This window comes from Pteropus alecto, unplaced genomic scaffold (assembly GCF_000325575.1).
Source record: "Pteropus alecto unplaced genomic scaffold, ASM32557v1 scaffold51, whole genome shotgun sequence".
Classification (NCBI taxonomy): domain Eukaryota; kingdom Metazoa; phylum Chordata; class Mammalia; order Chiroptera; family Pteropodidae; genus Pteropus; species Pteropus alecto.
In genome coordinates this window covers 2517505-2538452 of record NW_006431922.1, presented here as the reverse complement: position 1 = coordinate 2538452, position 20948 = coordinate 2517505, and the positions used below count along the sequence as shown (strand labels likewise).

The window sequence follows — 20948 nt, the reverse complement described above, 5'->3', positions numbered from 1 at the left end:
GGACCTTTGTTTAGGGACTCCTTTCGTGGCTACCCTATCTAAAATTTCAATACCTTTCCACTTCTGCTTTGCTCTTCTTACCACTTTCCATTATCTAACAACTATAAAGTGTTGTTATCTCCTCATTAGAATGCAAGTTCCTAAAGATAGGGATTTTTGTCTGTTTTACCCACTATTATATCCCCAGCACGTATTATGACTGGCACATAGTTGGCTTTCAATAGTTGTGGATTACATGAAATTTGACCTCACTAGTAGACTTCGTGATTGAAATGCAGATAGTTACAAATAATACATTTATGTAATAAATTATGTTAGCATTGACAAATAGTTGTATTCTTTCTGACTAAAATGACATCTTTCTAGCCTATCTTTAGTATAAAATAATCAAGTATGTGAAGTAATATAAATATTTCATCATAATTTTTATTAGAATAAAAAGTGAGGTTGATTTCTCCCTCTCATAGACAGTTCTTATAAAATATAAAAACAACTCTTGAAATTTACTGTTTCACAAAAAAGTATTTTATTTGCTGTTTTAAGTAGGATTATACTTCTTTTCGATTATACTCACCAGTCATAATTCTGCTGTTTGTACTTTTTATTGTAGAAAATTAGTTCTAACTTTTTAAACATAAACATAGAACTTCATGCTGTTCTATAACATCTTTATGTTGTCAAAATAAAGTTCAAAATATAATTTAGTATATAATAAGTGATAGCTACTCTATCACAATTTGGTAAAATTTAATACTCCCTAATTTAGCACATATTTTTAGGGTTAGTGGCTTTTGAAAATCAAGCTACATGATGAAAAGTACTCTATTCACACATTTTTTTTTAAGTGTTTTGTTCAAACTAATATTTTTCTATATGCTGCAGCGGCCTGGTTTGGAGATACTTTTACATTAAAAGGCCGATGGCCTATGTCTTTCTGCATTGTCACTATATTAAAAAGGTGTTGGGCCACTTACAAAACATCATTTTGCCTATTTGGGCCAGGTGGTTTAAAAGGGCTATATTAAAGTTGGCAGTCACTTCATTACTAAAATGCAGCATAACTGAAGAGCTTTATGGTAAAATCATTTTATATGCATACTTTTTTTTCAAAGCAAATACTGCTACGCAGACCATCAAACCACAGGGAGGTATTCATGCAGATGTTCTCAGATTTAAGAAGTATGTGTCATCTGTTCTAAAATTAGGTTTGTAAAAAATAAAGTGAGGTCTGTCGCAACTATGTGAAGTCTGACTGTAGGCACCAAATAAATACGTTTTGAATAGAAACCATAAACCTGAAGAAAACTTGGAAGAGATTAAAGAGAAATGCACTGGAAGGTATTATGCTAAGTGAAATAAGTCAGACAAAGAAAGACAAGTATCATAGGCTCTCTCTTATATGTGGAATCTAAAGAACAAAATAAAACAGACTCAGATACAAAGAGCAAACCATTGCCAGATGAGAGGGAGTTGAAGGGATGGGTGAAAAAGGTGAAGGGCTTAAGAAATACAAATTAGTAGATAGGAAATACAGGGACAGAAAGCACAGTATAATATAAAACGCAGAAACAAAGAGAAGTGGAAAGGGGCATGCGCAGTAACGTCCTCCAATCAGAGTGAGGCTAGACAAAGGGTTGCGTCAGGAAGGTAGTGCGCAGGCGCAGTGGGCTCTTTCTGATTGGCTGCGCAGAGGCGGGAGCCTTGAGCTCTGACGGTGAGGGAAGTGTCGTCTACCCTGAATCCTCCCGCAGGACGCTTCTCCTTTGGATTCTAGCATCTGCGGCACTGGAGGAGAACCTCCAGGTGAGGTTGTGACAGCCTGTAGGCTCCTGCGGGACTGATCGGGGAGAGGCGCCAGAGCAGGCACTCGGAGGGAGGAGTGTAGGTAGGCGGTGGAGCGGCTGTGTTGTCGCCTCCTCCTGCGGGTCTCGGATTGCGGTCTGAAGTGTGAAGGACCCCCTCGCTGCTGGCCCTAGGATGGCTGGTGGCGGAGGGCGCGCGATGGGTTTGCGTTTGTGGTGGAAAGGTCCTCGGGTGAGGCGACCTGGTGCCCTGGTGCCTTCTGACCGGCTCTGCGATCCGCCCGCTCTGCTCCTGTGGCGCTTGGGTTTCTTTTCCCCAGGTCTAATCTACATATGCTCCTACGCATGGTAATAATTAATTACCAAAAGATTTTTGTAGGCTAGTTTAGTGGGGCCACAAAGTCAAAGGAACAACATAAGCCCCGAAGTGAAATAACTGTCACGTAATTTAGTTGGAAGGCAAAGAAGCAGAAACAGAAGGGGAAGTTTGTTGCTGGCTCATGGTTGTCATATTTACATTCTTGCATCCCAGAGGTTTTATGGTTGCACCCCCTCCCCCTTTCAAAACCCAAATGAATCCATGGATTCTGATCATGATCCCCTTTGTTCAACTACATCCTTCACTGTACCCCCTCACGGGACCTTCATCTTCTCTACTCTCATAGAGCCTTATGTATTACACATCCAATAATAATTATACGTAGTATTATTACATATATCATTGAGTGCTTACTATATGTAAACTTTGTTCTAAGTGCTTTAAAGTATTTCATTTAATCCATCAGCTCTATGAGTAATTATGATTATTGTACCCCCTTTTATAGGTGAGGAAATGGATATACAAAAAGGTTAACTAAACTGTGCAAGATTACATGCTAGGAAGTATCAATCCAGCTCTGTATTCAGGTATTTATCTCCAAAGCTGCGTTCTTTATTATTACACTATGCTGTGAAATAATTAAGGCCATCTGATACATTGCAGCTGTCAGCCTGGACTCGCCATTTTATTTGGGAGGATGTTAGAGTCATCCCTGAAGTTGTAGCATCACAGCAGGGCTACCAAATGGGCATTATTTTTTTAGGTCCTGGGAAAAGAGCTCAAATAGCACTAATTTAAGAAGTAATAAAGTTGCTGAAGTATTTAGGGTGAAGTATACTGATGTCTGCAAATTACTTTGAAATGCATCAACAAAAACAAATTAGATGGCTTGATGGATGCCTAAGGTCATAGGTACATGGCAGAGCTAGAATTTAAGCCAATTTAGGCTGGCTCCAGAGTTTGTTTTCTGGATCATCACTCTGCTGCTTATCACTTGCCTCTGTTCTTAAATTCATTATTTTTTCTCTATTAGTTCATAGGTTAAATAGGAGGGTTGAAAAATTAGAAATCATGTATTAGGTCTAGAAAAGTTATAAGGTTTAAGGTTCTGAGGAAAGAAATTTTATCATATAGTCCATTCTCTCTATTTTACAAATGAAGAAATTGACATCCAGAGAGTTTAAATAGCTCGCCCAAAGTTTCTGGTTACTGTATTTTTCTAGTATTCCTTTTAAAAAGGTGTTGGTCAGAATTTTCACAGTTTTATGAGGAGGAGGGGGGAGTCTGACTAAATGCAGAGAATAGAACCTGTTACATTTCATGATGTGGACATCGTTTTTATTAATGATATTTAGAATTTATTACTTTCAATAGGCTCATTATCTTGTTATCTCTATTGAGATATTGTCATCTAAAAGCATGGGTTTTTCATCTGAACTTCCCGTTGTTCTATTTGACTATTAAGTAACTGAGTCTAAGTACAGGGCCTAATATTGTGTTTTTAAATCATTTTACTGCAGTTAACTTGTGCCAGTTTCAAATTCGTGTCGATTATGTATCTAGAGACATGTAATATTCTGCTGACCTGTTATAAAAAGGAAATGAGGTTAACGAAGTTATTTTGGCATGACTTGTTTGTACAGAATCTGTATTGACCACTGGCATTGGTAAATACTACTTCTAAAGTAAACAGTCACAAACCATTTTTTAATTTAATTAAAACCATTAATTTGCTCTAAGATTATACTAATAAAGATCTATTTTGGGCTTGAATAACAAACAGTAGAGAATGTCCTCCACTGGTGATTCCCTCAAGCTGTATAAAGGCTTATTATTTATCAAATACACATGTATTTCATCATTTTAACATTGCTGAAATTGAGAAATGTCTAAATATCGGTGATAGCATGTTACAGGTTACTTGGCTTCACCTTTTTTTTCTTAAGTACATAAAATAATAGTGCATCTTACAATAGCATCTGAAAGCTTATGATATATAGTAATTAAAAAGTCTAGTTAAAGACACTTTCCTTATTACAGAGGTAACATTTTCATTGTAAAAAATTCAAAATATACAGAAAAGAACTCAGAAGAAAATAAAAATTACTGGTAATTTTAACATCCAGAAATAATGTGTTAGTATTGTGGCATGTGTTTTTCTAGTCTTTTAAAAATCATTATAGAAGTATAATTTACAGTGAACAGTTCGTCGTGTATACTTTGATGAATTTTGACAAATTCGTAACCACACTAAAATCTGATACAGGTTATTCTTATCACCCCCAAAAGTTCTACATTACCTTTTGCTTTTTAGTCTTTTAAAAAGTACATACACATATACTATTTTTTTTTGTCTTTTTTTCTTTTATAAAATTGAATTGATACCAAAATGTTTTGTAGCCATTTTTTTAAGTTGAAACTTCTTTTTTTAGGGCAGTCTTAGGTTCACAGCAAAATCGAGGGGAAGGTAGAGATTTCTATGTGTCCCCTGTCCTCTCAGGTGTATGTCCTCCCTCATTATCAACATCCCTCACCAGAATGTTACATTTGTTAAAACTGATGAATCTATGTTGACACACATAATCAAAGTCCATGGTTTACAAGGGTACACTCTTGGAGTTGTACATTCTTTGGGCTTAGACAAATATATAATGACATGTATCTATCTATGGTATCACATTATTTTCACTGCCCTAAAAAATCCTCTGTGCTCTATTTATCCTCCCTAACCCCTGGCAAATCACTGACCTTTTTACTGCTGCCTTTTCTAGGATGTCATGTAGTTAGTTGTACATACAGTATGTGCCATTTTCAGATTGGCTTCTTTTACTTAGTAATAGGCATTTAATGTTCCTCTATGTCTTTCATTGCTTGGGAAGCTCATTTCTTTTTAGTGCTGAATAATTTTCCACTGTCTAGATGTATCACAGTTTATTCATTTACCTACTAAAAAACATCTTGGTTGCTTCCAAGTTTTGGCAATTATGAATAAAGCTGCTATAAAAATTGTGTGCAGATTTTTGTGTGGACATAGGTTTTCAACTCTGTTGAAAGGAGTTATCGTATGGTAAGAGTATGGTTAGTTTTGTAAGAAAGTGCCAAACTGTCTTCCGCAGTGGTTGTGCTCTTTATTTAAATTACCACCAGCACCGAATGAGAATTCCTGTTGTTCCACATCCTCACCAGCATTCGGTGTAGTTAGTGTTTCAGATTTTGGCCTAATAGGTGTGTAGTGCTGTCTCATTGTTGTTTTAATTTGCTTTTTCTTGATGACATATGATGTGGGGCATCTTTTCAAATGCTTATTTGTCATCTGTATATCTTCTTGACATGTCAAGGTCTTTGGCCCACTTTTTAATTGGGTGGTTTTTCTATTGTTGAAATTTAAGAGTTCTTTATACATTTTGGATAGCAGTTCTTTATCAGATAAATCTTTTTCAAAGATTTTCTCCCAGTCTGTGGCTTGTCCTCCCATTTTCTAGACATTGCCTTTTTGCAGAGTATAAGTTTTTAATTTTAATGATGTCTAGCTTATCAATTATTTCTTTTACAGATTGTGCTTTTGGTGCTATACCTAAAAAGTCATCACTGTACCCAAGGTCATCTAGGTTTTCTCCTATGTTACCTTCTAAGACTTTTATAGTTTTGTGTTTTACATTCAGGTCTGTGATCCATTTTGAGTTAACAATTTGAGTCTATGCCTAGATTCATTTTTTTTTGCATGGGGATGTGCAGTTGTTTCAGTACCATTTGTTGAAAAGACTATGTTTGTTACATTGTATTGCCTTTGCTTGTTTGCCAAAAATCTGTTGACTACTTATAAGGGTCTGTTTCTTGGTTCTCTGTTTTGTTCTGTTGATCTATTTGTCTCTTATTTCACCAATACCACACTGTCTTGATTATTGTAGCTTTATACTAAGTCTTGAAGTCAGTCCTCCGTTTTTTTTCCATACTGTGTTGGCCATTCGGATGATTTGCCTCTTCACATAAACTTTAGAATCAGTTTGTTGATATCTACAAAATAACTTGCTGGGATTTTGGCTGGGATTGCATTGAATCTGTAGATTAAATTGAGAATTGACATCCTGACAATTTTGATTCTTGCTATCCATGAACATAGAATATATCTCTCCATTTATTTAGTTCTTCTTTGACCTCACTCAGCATAGTTTTGTAGTTTTCCTCATATAGATATTGTACATAGTTTGTTAGATTTATACCTCAGTATTTCATTTTTTGGGTGCTAATGTAAATGGTATGTTTTTAATATCAAATTCCACTTGTTCATTGCTGGTATGTAGGAAAGTGATTGACTTTTGTATATTAACTTTGTATCCTTCAACCTTACTATAATCACATTTCGTAGCCATTTTTTATTTGATATATCAAAAACATCCCGCATGTCATTAAACATTCTTTTAAAATGTGATTTTCCCCCACATTAATGGCTGTAGAATTATTCATATAACAAATACTGAATGTCTTGTTTGTGTTTGGTACTGGCAATAGAGTGATGAATGTAATATAAGACTTCATGCTTGATCTGGGAGTTTACAGCTTAGGTGAAATAATAGATTTCATTACACCAAAAAGTGCTTGTATAGTGCACATGTAGGAAGGGCCTTTAAGTCTTTGGAAGGAGATGAAGAGGGCTCTTGGTTGAGAGTCCTAAAAGATAAGTTGGAATTAATCGGGCAAAGAAAAATGGGAAAAGGCATTCCCAACACTGTATAGGGGAAAGTTTGTTCAAAGGCCTAGAGGAAAAGGGAACATGGCTTGCTTGGGAAACTGCAGTACTAACTCACAGTTTTAGTGGCATGTGAAGAGAGATATTCTACTGTATAGGTGTAACAATTTATTTATCTAGTACCGTACTGTGGACATTAAAATTTTTCCTCCTCACTATACGTAATGCTAGCATGATTATCTTTATACATAATGTTTTGAGTATATCTTTGATAATTCCTTAGGGTAAATTTCTAGAAGTGGAATTTCTGGGTTAAACAAATAATTTCGGTAGCCATGTACATCCTTGGTGGTGGCTTATCTTGTGTAGTGTTTTGTGAAATAGCTTTGAATTGGAGTGCTTGCTACGATCTGTTGCAGAAGCAAGAATATGTGATATTCTTCCATCGTTCTTCCCCTGTCCAGTCCTGGTGGAAATAATATAGAGCAAAGGTTAGGAAACCTGGTTCTAGTCTCTTGATTTATATATTTAAAAAATTCCACTGTATTGAAAGGAAATAGGATAGTAAAAATAAAATGAATTGTAAATTTGTCTTTTGAATTGCCAGGATTTCATTCATTCATTCAAAAATATTTATTAGTAATTGTTATGTATCTGGCATAGTGATTGATGCTGCTTATAGAATGGTGAAGAAAACAAGCATGATTGCTACCCTCATGCAGTTTATGGATTAGTGGAATAGAAAAAAGCAGTCTACTTGCTGTATGTATGGGGATAATTATGTTTCCTTTGATTTCGAAACTACTGTTTGAATTCTATTAAAGGTATATTATCATATCTAATCTATAGTATTATCAAAATTGACATATGCTCAAGTTTGCACCATTCAATGTATATCTTAATTTCTTTTCAAAAGCTCTATGTTATGGAAAATACAATCTTACTAGCTATTAGAAATTTTAAAGCTTTTACAAGCTTATTCTCTTATATTTTTAAAGATATCATGATTGTAATGATGATCTATTTTTGTATTTGGAGGTGATTCTAATCAGACTTATGGATGATTTTTGTTTTCAGTATTTTTCAGGTTACTGCTACTGAATATGAGGCGATCAGCAGCACCAAGTCAGTTGCAGGGGAAACACTTGAAAAAAACAAAATTTATACCACCAGCAAGAAGTAATCCAAGTCCGAATGAAGAGATTACAAAGTTGAATCCAGATATAAAGTTATTTGAGGTGAAAAAAATAAGTAAAAGATATATAATATAGAGAAGCATGTATTTATTTAAAAAACACCCTTTAAAAAAATACCATTTAGAATTAACAATATGTAACCGCCTATAGGAATTTTTAGCTTTTCTGAGTCTTCCCAAAACCTTAGCTATAATGAGTACGTTTTCTTTTTAAAGGAATAACATGCCATAAAATGGCAAAAATAAACTTTTGGGTCCATAAAACAAACTTTCAGCAACAGTAAAAAATACCGCTGTGAGGGAAGGGGTGAAGATTCTTGTAAAAAAAAGTTACTCTGATTAGGGTTCCTTTTAAAGGTACCATATACATAAGTGAAAACTTTAGATAAGACAATTTAAAGAGAAACATATAAATAGTGATTTATATCAATATCCTGGACATTTCCTTTCATTTTACTTATAAAATGTAAATGCTTGAAGCAATCTTAATATATATTTAGTACTAAGAGAAAGGATTGTTTCGGTCTTAGGTATGTAGAAAGTATAAAGGTACATAGAAAGTATATAAAATGGCAATCTGCACTTCTACTCTACAGTTCTCAGGTTCATGCATATTATGGAGATTCAAGTCTACTAATTTTTTTCTCTTTTTTTTATTGTGGTAAAATATATATATATAACAAAATTTGCTATTTTACTATTTTTAAATGTGCAAGTAAGTGGTATTAATTACATTCACACTGTTGTGCACCAGTCACCACTATCTTTTTTTTAAACTTTTTCATTACCCCAGACAGAAATTCTATTAACTGTTCTAAATTCTAAATTCTAAAACTATTAAGTAATAACTCCCCATTCTCCTCTCTCCCCATCCTTTGGTAATCACTATTCTGCTTTGTCTCCATGAATTTGACTAGGTACCTCATATAAGTGGAATTATAAAATATTTGCCCTTTTGTGTCTGGCTTATTTCATTTAACATAATGTTTTCAAGGTTCATCCATGTCATAATATGTATCAGAACTTAGTTACTTTGTGTGGTTAAATAATATTCCATTGTGTGTATATACCATATTTTGTTTATCCCTTCATTTATTTATGTAACTTGGAACATGGGTTGTTTCCACTATCTGCCTATTGTGAATAATGCTATGAACATTGGTATAGAAGTTTCTGTTTGGGTCCTTGTTTTCAGTTCTCTTAGCTATGTACCTAGGAGTGGAATTGCTCGGTCATATGGTAATGCTCTGTTTACTTTTTGAGAAACTACCAAATTGTTTTCCATAGCTGCTGCACCATTTTATGTTTCCACCAGCAATGTATGAGGATTCCAGTTTCTCCACAATCTCAGCAACACTTGTTATTTTCTGTTTTTTAATTTTTTCTCGTCTTCATTGAAATATAAGACAATTAGTTGCTTGTATTTACATTGTACAATACAATGAGTTTTTTCAATTATAGTTGGCATACAATAATATACCAGCTTCAGTTGTATAGCATAGTGATTAGAGATCCACATAACTCGCAGTGATCACCCCACTAAATCTATTGCCCCATTTCCTCCTTACATACTTATTACATTATTAACCGTCTTCCCCATGCTACACTCTACATTTCCATGTCTATTCTGCAACTATCCATTTGTACCTCTTAATCCCTTTGCCTCTTTTTTGTCCTCCCCAACTTCTCTTCTTCCATCTAGTATCCCTCATGAGTTTATTTCCGCTTTTGTTGCTGCTGCTGTTTTTGTTCTTTAGATTCCACATGCACATGAAATCATGCGATATTTGACTTTCTTTATCTGACCCATTTCATTCAGTGCAATACCCTCTAGGTCCATCAAAGCAATATCTTTTTCTATCCCCTTCCTTTTAGTCTATGTGTGTCTTTTAATCTGAAGTGAGTCTCTTGTAGATAGCATATGTAGGGGTCTTGTTTTCTTATCAATTCAGTCACTCTGTCTTTTGGTTGGAACACATAATTCTTTTCCATTTGAGGGACTTGTTGATAGGAATGTAGTTATTACCATTCTTTATTCATATTTTTGATACATGTTTTTTCTTAAGTCTCTCCAACATTTCTTATAATACTGTATTGGTGTTGATGATTCCTTTAGCTTATTTTTGTTTGGGAAGCTCTTTATCTGTCCTTCAACTCTAAATGATAGCTTTGCTGGATAGAGTATTCTTGGTTGTAGATCCTGGGTTTTCATCACATCGAATATTTTGTGCCAAGCCCTTCTATTCTGCATAGTTTCTTTTAAGAAATCATCTGCCAGTCTTATGGGTGCTCCCTTGTAGGTAACTATCTGTTTTTCTCTTGCTGCTTTTAAGATTCTCTCTTTGTATTTAACCTTTGGCGTTTTAATTATGAAGTGTCTTAGTGTGGGCCTCTTTGGGTTCCTGGTTTTTGGGACTCTCTGAGCTTCCTGGGGTTGCATGTCTATTTCCTTCACCAGGTTAGGGAAGTTTTCTATCATTATTTTTTCAAATGGCTCTTCAACATCTTGTTTTTTTTCCAGTACCTCTATGACATGTTTATTTTTACATTTAATAGTGTCCTATAGGCTCCTTAAATTATTATTATAGTCTTGGCTTCTTTTTTCTTGCCATTCTGATTGAGTGTCCTTGGCTTTCCCATCCTCTGTATAGGTCATTTGATCCTCTTTATTCACTCTGTTTATTCCATTTAATATACTTCTCATTTCAGATAATGTGTTCTTCATTTTTGACTGGTTCCCTTTTATAAATTCCATTTCCATTTTTATGTTTTTTATCTCTTAGTTAAAGTTCTCACTGAGTTCATCTACACTTCCCCTAAGTCCATTGAGCATCTTTATAACCACTGTTTTGAACCCTGCATCTGTTAGATTGACTCCATTATTCATGGATCTCTGTTCTGTTCTCTCATATGGTTTCTGCTTCTTTGTCTTCTCATTTTAGCTGCTTTTCTGTGTCTCTTTCTATGTAGTAAGCAAAGCTCCTAAGTCTCCCAGTCTTATTAGTGGGGCTTTGTATGGTAGGTGTCCAGCAGCACAGTCCTGAGAGGGGTTCAGCTGCAGGCCAAGTTTAGCCCCAGTGTGTACCTCTTCGGGGCCACCTGTTAAGATTCAGCAAGCAATCCACAGATGCCGTGCTTATAGTTTCCTCAAAAGGCCACACCAAAACCGAGGTCAGCTGCCTCCATTGTGAGTCTAGGCGCTGCTCAGCAAGGGGCACTTGACTAAGTGAGGACCCACCTGGATGTGGCTTGGGTAGGGCCGAGAGTTGGGGGAGGCGAGGTTTTAGGGAATCCTCTGGGCAGAGTGACTTCTGTTACCAGTTTGATGATGTCTTAGCTATGGTGGTACTGAGTCCACGTATTGGGAGGGGAGATGGCTCAACAGAGGAACAATAGATACTGCCACCACTTCTGTACAGAGCGAGTCTCCCCTCGGCCCTCACTTTGATAGCTCTGTCTTCCTATAAGTCCCTGGTGCCCCCTGCACAGCCAAACCAGTGCTTGTGCTTAGAGTGGGCAGGTCTGACACCGTGAAAGTCCACTTGCTGACATGGCCCCTTTAAGAGGCGTCTGCAGCTGCCATTTCCTGCTGCTATGGCCTCTGTCCCACTCAGGTGCTTGAGACCAGGCAGCCTTGCATTCTCGCCTTGTCCTACCTTCTGTTATTGCAAGGTAATTCTTAGTTCTCTCTCTAGTTGTATGGCTTGTTCATTTAGATCTCAGGCGATTTTCCTTGCTGTTTGCTCCATGTTTGTCACAACTTTAATTTGGTTGCCAGAGGGATGAACGGGGCCTCTATCATCTACATCATTTTTTCTGACCCTTGTTGTTTTTGATATAAAATTATTTGAGGTATAACAATACAGTGGTTCTAGTTGCTATCAAGTGAGATTTCACTGTGGTTTTGATTTGTGTTTTCCTAATGACTAGTGATACTGAACATTTTTTCATGTGCTCATTGGCCATCTGTATATCTTCTTTGGAGAACTATCTGTTCAAGTCCTTTCAGATTTTTAATAGTTATTTGTTTTTTTGTTGCTGAAAAAATCTAATTTTTTTTTTAAGGCGAGGCAACCCTTAGTTGACCTCACAGATTGCAAGGACCTTGTCAACTTACAATCTCTTATTTTTATTTTTATTTTTATTTTTTACGCCTACAGCACTTGGCTTCCAAGTGCTAACCAGGCCCGACCCTGCTTAGCTTCCGAGATCAGACGGGATCGGGCTTGTTCAGGATAGCATGGCCTATAGTAGATGAAAACATCTAATTTTTAACTTTGCTTTTTTTGGTCTGCATATGTTTTACCCTACATTTCTTTAGAATTTTGGCCATAATATGAGGAGAAAACATTTTTACATTTTAAATAAGTTTTTTCTAAAGCAGCTTTGTTTAAACACAATTTACATACCATACAATCTACCTACTGAAATTCGGTGGTCTTTAGTATATTCAGAGTTCTGCAATGATCACCGAAATGAATTTTCGACCATTTTCATCACTCCCAATAGAAACTTTATACACAGCAGCAGTTATTCCCCATTTTCCTCCAAATCTCCCAGCTCCTGGCACCGCTAATCTACTTTCTGTTTCTATAGATTTGCCTTTTAGGGACATTCCATATAATTGGAATCACACAGCATATGATCTCTTGTGACTGTTTTTTTTCAGTTAGTGTAGTGTTTTCAAGGTTCATCATGTTGTAGTGTATATCAATAATTGATTCTTTTTATTGTTGAATTTATTAGTTTTCTCTTGCCGCTATAACAGATTACCACAAATTTAGTGGCTTAAAATAGCACAAGTCTATTATAGTTCTGTTGGTCAGAAGTCCAGTACAGATTTCACTGGGCTAAAATTGAGAGTTGCATTCATTTCTGGTGCTTTTAGAAAATAATGTTTCTTTTGCTTTTTCTAAGTTCTAAAGGCCACCTGCATTCCTTAGCTCATGACCTTTCTTCTATTTTTAAAACCACAATCGCAGTTTGAGTCTTCAGGTTATTACCTCTGGTTCTCTGAAACTGGAACTCCTTTGATTAGACTGGGCCTACCTGGATAATCCAGGACAGTCTCTCTATCTCAAGGTCCTTAACCTTTATTACATTTGCAAAGTCCCTAATGCCATATAAGGTAACATATTCATAGTTTCTGGGGACTAGGATATGGACATTGTTGGGAGGCATTATTCTGTCTACCACACTGAATAATATAGCATTGTATCAATATACCATATTTTATTTATCCATTCATCAGTTGTTTGTATTTCCACTTTTTAATTTATGAGGTATTATGAATAATGCTTATGAACATTTGTGTACAGATTTTTTTGTGGACATGGTTTCATTTCTCTTGAGTGCACTCCTAGGAGCAGAATTGCTGGATCATATAACTGTATTTAACCTTTTGATAAACTGCCAGACACTTTTCCAAAGTGGTTTCACCATTTTTATTCCCACTATCAGTGTATGAGGGTTTCAGTCCTCCACATTCTTACCAACTTATTATTATCTTTTTGATTATAGCCATACAGTGGGGGAAGTATTATTATCTTTTTTGATTATAGCCATGCAGTAGGTGAAGTAGTATCTCATTTGGGGTTTTGAATTTTTAATTTTGATGTAGTCCAATTTATTTAATTTTTTGGTGTTGGAACTTGTGATTTTGGTGTTATACATAAGAAGGTCATGGAGATTTACTCCTGTATTTTTTTCTAAGTTATATAGTTTTAGTTCTTATATTTCACTATATGACCCATTTTTTTTTTTTTAATGCCTACAGCACCTGGTCTTCCTAGGAGGTCTCCCATCCAAGTACTAACCAGGCCTCACCCTGCTTATCTTCCAAGATCAGACGGGATCGGGCTTGTTCAGGGCGGCATGGCCGTAGACACCCTATGACCCATTTTGAGTTAGTTTTCATGTATGGTGTGAAGTAGGAGTCCATGTGGATGTCTAGTTGTTCCAGAACCATTTGTTGAAAAGACTTTTCTTTCCTCCACTGAGTCAACTTGACACCCTTGTCTTAAGGTTTATTTTCTAATGTAGTTCTAAAGACTAATTTCAGACTTAAAACATTGGTTTATTCTTTTCTTTATATCAGGAAACTAAGTAGTTATTTTATTTTTTAAAACTAATGAAATTGCCATTTTTGAAATTATACAGCTATTTTAAGCAAGACAACATGAGAAACCTAAGAGTATTAGGCTTAGCAGTCAACTCTGCTTTCCCCTTACTTTGTCTATTCTATTAAGTTTTTGTTCTTAAAACATTTTAAGAACAAAATAATTTTAATTAATTAGATTAAATTAATTCGTACTAAAAGTGTTGTTTTGGTGACTTCAGGGTTTTTCTACTTGATTGGTTTGATAAATACAAAATCTGGAACAAATTGAGCAGCAAAATAAATACACTAATGGCTAATAACCCATTGAATAATATAGAAGTCTAAATCTATACTAAGCAAATAAAAGAGATGAGTAAGCTCTTCTTAGAAAGGAATGCTAAATCAAAGAAGAAGCAATGATGGTGTTCAATGGGTGCTAAAATTAGTGGGTGAATGTTAAATCAGAAAATAGGATATTTGAATAGACATCTCCTAACAACATACAAGCATCTCCTAACAACATACGTTAAAAAATTACAAAGGGAAAATACTAACTTTGACTTGGCAAACACCACCTTAATCAAATGAATTCCTCCATCCACATTATGTGCTTCCTGAAGTGATGAACTGTGATATTCCTGTTCAAAATGCATAACCTGAAACTAATCATAGGAAATATCAGATAATCCAAATCAAGGAACATTCTACAAAATAATTGGCCTGTACTCTTCAGAAGCATCAAAGTCACAAAAGACAAATAAAGGTTGAGGAGCTATTCTAGATTAAAGGAGACTAAGGAAACATGATGACTCAATGTAATGTGTGACCTGGGATTGGATCCTGACTCAGGGAAAACATTATAAAAAACATTATAGTGATAAGTGACCACATTTGAACATTGGACAATAGTATTATACCAGTGTTAAATTCTTGATTTTGATAATTTTACTGTGCATATGGAAGAGGGTGTCTTTACTCTTTGGAAACACACTGAAGTATTTAGAGGGAAAGGAGCACAGTGCCTCCAGATTAATGTTAAATGTGTACACACACACACACACATGGATGGAGGGAGGCAGAGAGAGAGGGAAAGTAAATGTAACAAAACGTAGTCAAATGGTGAATCTAGGTAAAGGATATATGGGACTTATATTATTTTTGGAACCTTTCTATAACTTTGAAAGTATATAAAATGGCAAAAAATAAAATTTATGACCTTCATTAGTTTATTATTATGACTTTAAAATCTTATCAGATAGGTTTTTTTAATGTCTCTAAAACTTATTTTAATAAATATAGAGGTATGACAGCTGAGTCTGTTGCGAATTATTTTTTAAAAAAATTAAATATACTGTGATCGGCAGGAAAAAAGGCCCTCTAAAAATGTCTTATGTCCTAATCCTTGGAGCCTGTGAATATGTTACCTCAAATGCCAAAAAGAACTTTAAGTGATTAATTTTAAGGACCTTGAGATGGGGAGGTTATCCTGGATTGTCTGGGTGGGCCCAATACAATCATAAACATCCTTAAAAGTAGAAGAGGGAGACAAAAGAGAGGGTTAGAGAAAGAGATGTGATTATGGAAGCAGGGTCAGAGAGATACAACATAGCTGACTTTGAAATGAGTAAAGGAAAGGGGACACAAGCCAAAGAATGTGGATGGCTTTTAAAAGTATGAAAAGACGAGAAAATGTATTCTCCTTTAGAGCCTTCAGAAAGGTATATAGCCCCCCTGATAACTTGATTTTTATCCCAGTGAGACCCAAGTCAGAGTTCTAATTTACAGAATTATAAAACAATAAATTTGTATTGTTTTAAGTCATTAAGTTTGTGGTAATTTGTTACAGCAGCAACAGCAAACTGATACATATACAAAAATAGAGAATATAGCATATAAAGAATCCCCATATATGTATTACCTAGCTTCAACAGCTGTCAATTCATGACCAATCTTTCATTTTTACCTCTCTAATTTGTTCCCCACCTCCTTCCCACTCATTATTTTGATGCAAATCCCAGTAATATCTTTTCATTTGTAAATATTTTAGTATTTGTCTCTAAAACGTAAGGACTCTTTAAAAAAAAACAACACAGTGACATTACTATAAAAAATTAACAATTTTTAAGTGTTCATTTTAATATTGAGAAATTTAGCAAGAAAAAAATTGACTAAGAGAATGGCATGTTATGACTTTTTTCAAAGCTCTTTTGATATGTTTATAATACACTCTAAGCACGATTTTCATTCTGTTATGTCTTTCAGCTTTTATGGCAATTAAAACTACTTAAAAACAATAAAAATTGGATTTTAAATTTATTTAAAAATATCTGTTCTCTTTAGATTTATAGAAACTGGTAGCTCATATTTTTCATTAGGAGTCTGTTATGTAAAAATATGGAAAATTAGATTGAATTTTTGCATAAAATACATACTTTATTCTTTTAGGTTGCTGCAAATGATACTTTACTCCAGTCACAAACTAATCCCAGAATATGCAGTTTAAATCTTCTGCCTGCTGAAGAAAGTGGTAGAGAAATTAATCACGGTGATAATTACAAGGAAAAATACTGTTTTGAAGCACCTGCAATGGCAACATTAGAGCTACATCATACAGGTACGACTGTACTTTCTATTGACCAGTTTTATTACAGTATTACTTAAATTGATTATTTATAAGAATGAATATGTTATATTTGAAAGTTATTGATATATTACCACTAGATTGTTGGCAATTTATATATTTTTTATTGTCATATTATATCTTTAATGATTGGATTAATAGCTTTGTAATTCAGATCTTAAACTTTATAATAGGCATATGTCTAAGACTGTTCATTGAAAACTTATTGGTTAAATATGGCCTTTTCTTCAAGTATCAAAATGTGTTTAAAGATTTGAAAAAAAATTTAAAAAAAATGTTAATAGTACTAAAATTGGACAGGTGAACTGAAATGAGTAAATTGTTAATTCATTATAGTCAAAGGAGTAACTTCACATCAGTTAGATTTGAATTATAAAGGTATGTAATTGCAGAAAAATGAAGCATTTAATAAACGTTCCCTCCTTCCTTTGTTGAATTGAATTAAAATGATTATGGTTCTTTTTGTATCTGTAATAGATGAGTATTTTTCAGGTAATTAAAAAATAATTAGGATTGTTCACAGATGTTTATTTGGCCTTGTGAAAGGCAACATTAAGACCACATTTTTCCAAATTACATTTCATTTATTTTTGATTTAATAAATACATTCAGAGAGAGAGCCCCATCTGCTGGTGTATAGAAGAGTAACTGCCATCCTTAAGATACAGGTGCAAATCAACAAAGTACCTTAAGCGCTTAACCCTTTTGAACAAAGTTCTTGAGCTTTGTGATGATTAGTTAATTTTACTTATCATTGGGTTCATTTCTTGCTGAGGAGAGAGCATTTCTTTTTTCCCAACTAGCCAGGATCTTTAGTGCCATCATGTTCTTTATACCTTTTCAAAAAAGCGGTAACTGGTGTGGAGACAAAGTTGGGAAGGACTTTTGGAGCTTATACCAATTCAGGGAGATCCCTAGATACAGCTCTGGGCATAATAGTTTAGCTGCTGCCCTGTTTCTCTGATTTGCTCTCCTTATTTCTTTCCACCTTACCTCCCTCCTTCTTTTCTTCCTTCAATCTTTGTTAGGTGAATATCCTGTTTTTCCAGGCTTTCTTCTCTACTGTCAAGCCTGTGGCAGATAATGATCCATGTATGCTTAATTTTTTCTATCACAGTAGGTAATCCCTTCAGAGAAAGATATTTAGACTCTACAGTATAATATGTTCCATCTTACTGATTTATGGCATTATGTTCTACTGTAGTTTTTTATTCCCTTTCCTGCTAAATATGAGAAGAGACTTAAGAGTTAAGATAAATTGAAGAGGGAGTAAATTTACTCAATCCTTAATCTCTTAATCCTTCTCTGATTTAGTACATTCCCTGGACTGGGAAACCTGTGCTAACCTCCTGATACCCTCCTGCCTTTCATTCAGAGAGAGAAGTTAACTGGGGAAAAGAGCATTGTAAGATGCGTGCCGCTTTCTCTGGTGCTTGCTGGAGAGGGATGTTGTATATAGAAAAGTATGGAGATGAAAGACCTATATATCTATCCTTTCAACCCTAGATCTAATCCACCTTAAAGTGAGGTCTAGCCTATATGTTCCAGTTAAAATATATTCTCATTTCCCCCATCACCTTTTTATTTTGAAAATTTCCTACATCTAGAGAAGAGAATAATTTATTATCCTTAATTCAATAGTTGTTAACATTTTATCTCATTTGTATTTTCGTTTAAATGATATGAGTAAAAGTATGTAAGCATATGCTGGATCTTTTGGATGTCACCTTATAATTGAGTATTATTACAAGGTTTCATGTCTGCAAATAAGAACAGGGGTAGACAGAATGTGTAAGTGGTATACTCCTACCAAATGAAGTTTTGTATATTCAAATAGGGTTGGCCAAAGAATTGAGCCATCATATGCCCTATTAGAGAACAGGCTTGTTGAACACAAAACAAAGAACCTGTACCAGATCTGTTGGTACCATATTTATACAGTGATTAGCAGTTTAATTTCAGTAAAATATCACTATCATATTAATGTGATTTTTGAATTTTATTTGTTTTATATTTAATTTATAAATGTTTGATTTTTTTATTGTGATAAAATATTCATAACATAAAAATCACCATTTAACCATTTTAAAGTGTACAGTTCAGTGGCATTTAGCATGTTTATAGTGTTGGGTAACCATTACCACTGCCTAGTTCCAGAACATTTCATCACACTAAAAGGAAACCCTAGACCAACTAAGCAGTCCCCATTCCTCACTCTCTTCCTAGGCCTGGTAACCACTAAGTGGCATTTTGTTTCTATGATTTTGCCTGTTCTGGATATTTCATATGAATAGAATTATACAATATATAGTGCCTTATGACCTTTTTAAAAACATAGGTAATGAATGTGCATGGCAAAAAATTCGGAAGTCATGAAGAGTACAGTAAAAAGTCCCCCTTCCCTGATCTGGCATCTAACTTCCTTTCTCACAGGTAACTGGTTACAAGTTTTTAGGGTATCTTTGAGATATTCTATACATTTGAAAACATTTATATGTATATATTTTCTCCATACAAATGAGCATTCACCAGCTGCACAGTTCTATACATTGCATTTTTACTTAATGATGTGTTTTTGAAATCTTTTTGTTAGTAGGCTTAGAACTACCTCTTTGTATTTAAGAGTAACGTAATACTCTATTGTATGGATGATCTGATCAGAAATTCCTAACTGGGCAGGTATGAAGGTCCAGATGATGGCTAACATTTTTTAGCAATAAAGTATTTTAAAATTAAGGTATGTACATTATTTTTTTAAACATAGTGCTATTACACACTTTATAGACTACAGTATAGTGTAAACATAACTTTTATATGCAGCGGGAAACCAAAAAATTTATGTGACTCATTTTATTGTGACACTCATTTTATTAAGTAGTGTTCTGGAGCCAAATCTCCAAGCGATATCTCCAAGGTATGCCTGTACTTATACTTTTGAAATTTGACCAATTAATTGTTAAAAAATGTTATTTTTTTGTGCTTTTTAAAGACGTTTTAATGTTATATTTTGAGATTGTTTCAAATTTACAAGAAAATTTAAGAATTGTACAAAGAACTTTGACAAATTTTTCTATATCTGTGTGTGTAATTTTTAAAGAACCAGTTGAGAATAAGTTGCTGACAAGATACCCCATCATTCTAAATTCTGCTGTATGTATTTCCTAAACCAGGGCAGTCTTCTATATAATAAAGTACAAAAGTAGAACCATCAAGGTCAGGAAATTAACTCTGATACAGTGCTATCATCTGATCACAGATCCTGTTCAACTTTTACCGTTTTTCTCAATGATGTTCTTTATGGCAAAAATAGATTTAAAAAATGAATACATGAACATATTTTCTTGCTAGTCCATAATTACGGGTTGTATTTAGCTGTCATGTCCCTTTAGTCTTTAGTCTCCTTTAATCTGGAACAATTTCTTAGTCTTTTCTTGTCTTTTGTACAGAATTTTAATATTCTTAAAGAGTACAGGTCAGTCATTCATAGAATATTCCACAGTTTGGGTTTGTCTGTTGTTTCCTTATGAGTAGATTCAGGCTATACATTTTTGGCAGGAATATCACAGAAATAATTTTTAGTATATCATTAGGAGGCACATGAAGTCAATATAGCCTTTTATTAGTGATAATAAGTGATTACTTGCATAAAATTCGTGTCTGCTGGGTTTATTCACTATAAAATTATTATTTTTGCCTTTGTACTTATTAAATATTTATGGGGAGATACTTTGAAACTATATAAATATCTTATTTTTAATCAAACTTTCACCCAGTAGTTTTAGCTTTCATTGATTCTTGCCTAAATGTGATTCTAGTGACTATTGTTGCCAAGTGGTGATTTTCTAATTTCATCTATATTTATTAGTTGGCATTCTGCTGTAAACAAGAGCTTTCCTCCTCTCCATTATTTGTTAATTGTCACAGGTTCATAAGTTTCTGTTATTTAATGGATTATAATCTATTATTGTCATTTATTGCGGTGTGCAGATCGCCTCAAGTTTGACCAATGGAAGTCCCCTTTACAAGGACTTCTGTGTTCTTTTGACAATCCCCATTAATCTTTGAGCACGTTTGCACTTTCTGGTACAATAAGATCTTCCTTATCCCAGTTCTTAAAATAAGCCAAGGGCTTTGATTCCCTTTTAATGGGGAATGATATTTAAAAACCAGGATCTGGGTCCTAGGTATGCTCATTGGTACTGTA

The 20948-nt window shown here is 34.5% G+C and overlaps 1 protein-coding gene and 1 non-coding gene across 12 annotated transcripts in view; one reads left to right on the top strand and one right to left on the bottom strand.

Moving 5' to 3' along the window:
* Window positions 1-1674: 1674 nt before the first annotated feature.
* The window catches only part of RAD54B (RAD54 homolog B), a 180009-nt gene continuing 160735 nt past the window's right edge, over window positions 1675-20948 (top strand). For 6 of the 11 annotated variants that reach the window (XM_025043338.1, XM_025043337.1, XM_015585485.2 and 3 more), the window contains exons 1-4: window positions 1675-1803; window positions 2627-2708; window positions 7886-8046; window positions 16549-16717. In XM_025043338.1, coding sequence (XP_024899106.1) covers window positions 2675-2708; window positions 7886-8046; window positions 16549-16717 — 364 coding nt within the window. In that variant the 5' untranslated portion in view covers window positions 1675-1803; window positions 2627-2674. The remainder of the gene's footprint in view (window positions 1804-2626; window positions 2709-7885; window positions 8047-16548; window positions 16718-20948) is intronic. The other 5 variants (XM_025043343.1, XM_015585488.2, XM_025043339.1 and 2 more) reach the window with 2 other exon arrangements.
* Window positions 13771-13889, bottom strand: LOC112475519. The gene has a single exon (XR_003044743.1). It is a non-coding gene; the product is annotated as a 5S ribosomal RNA (ribosomal RNA).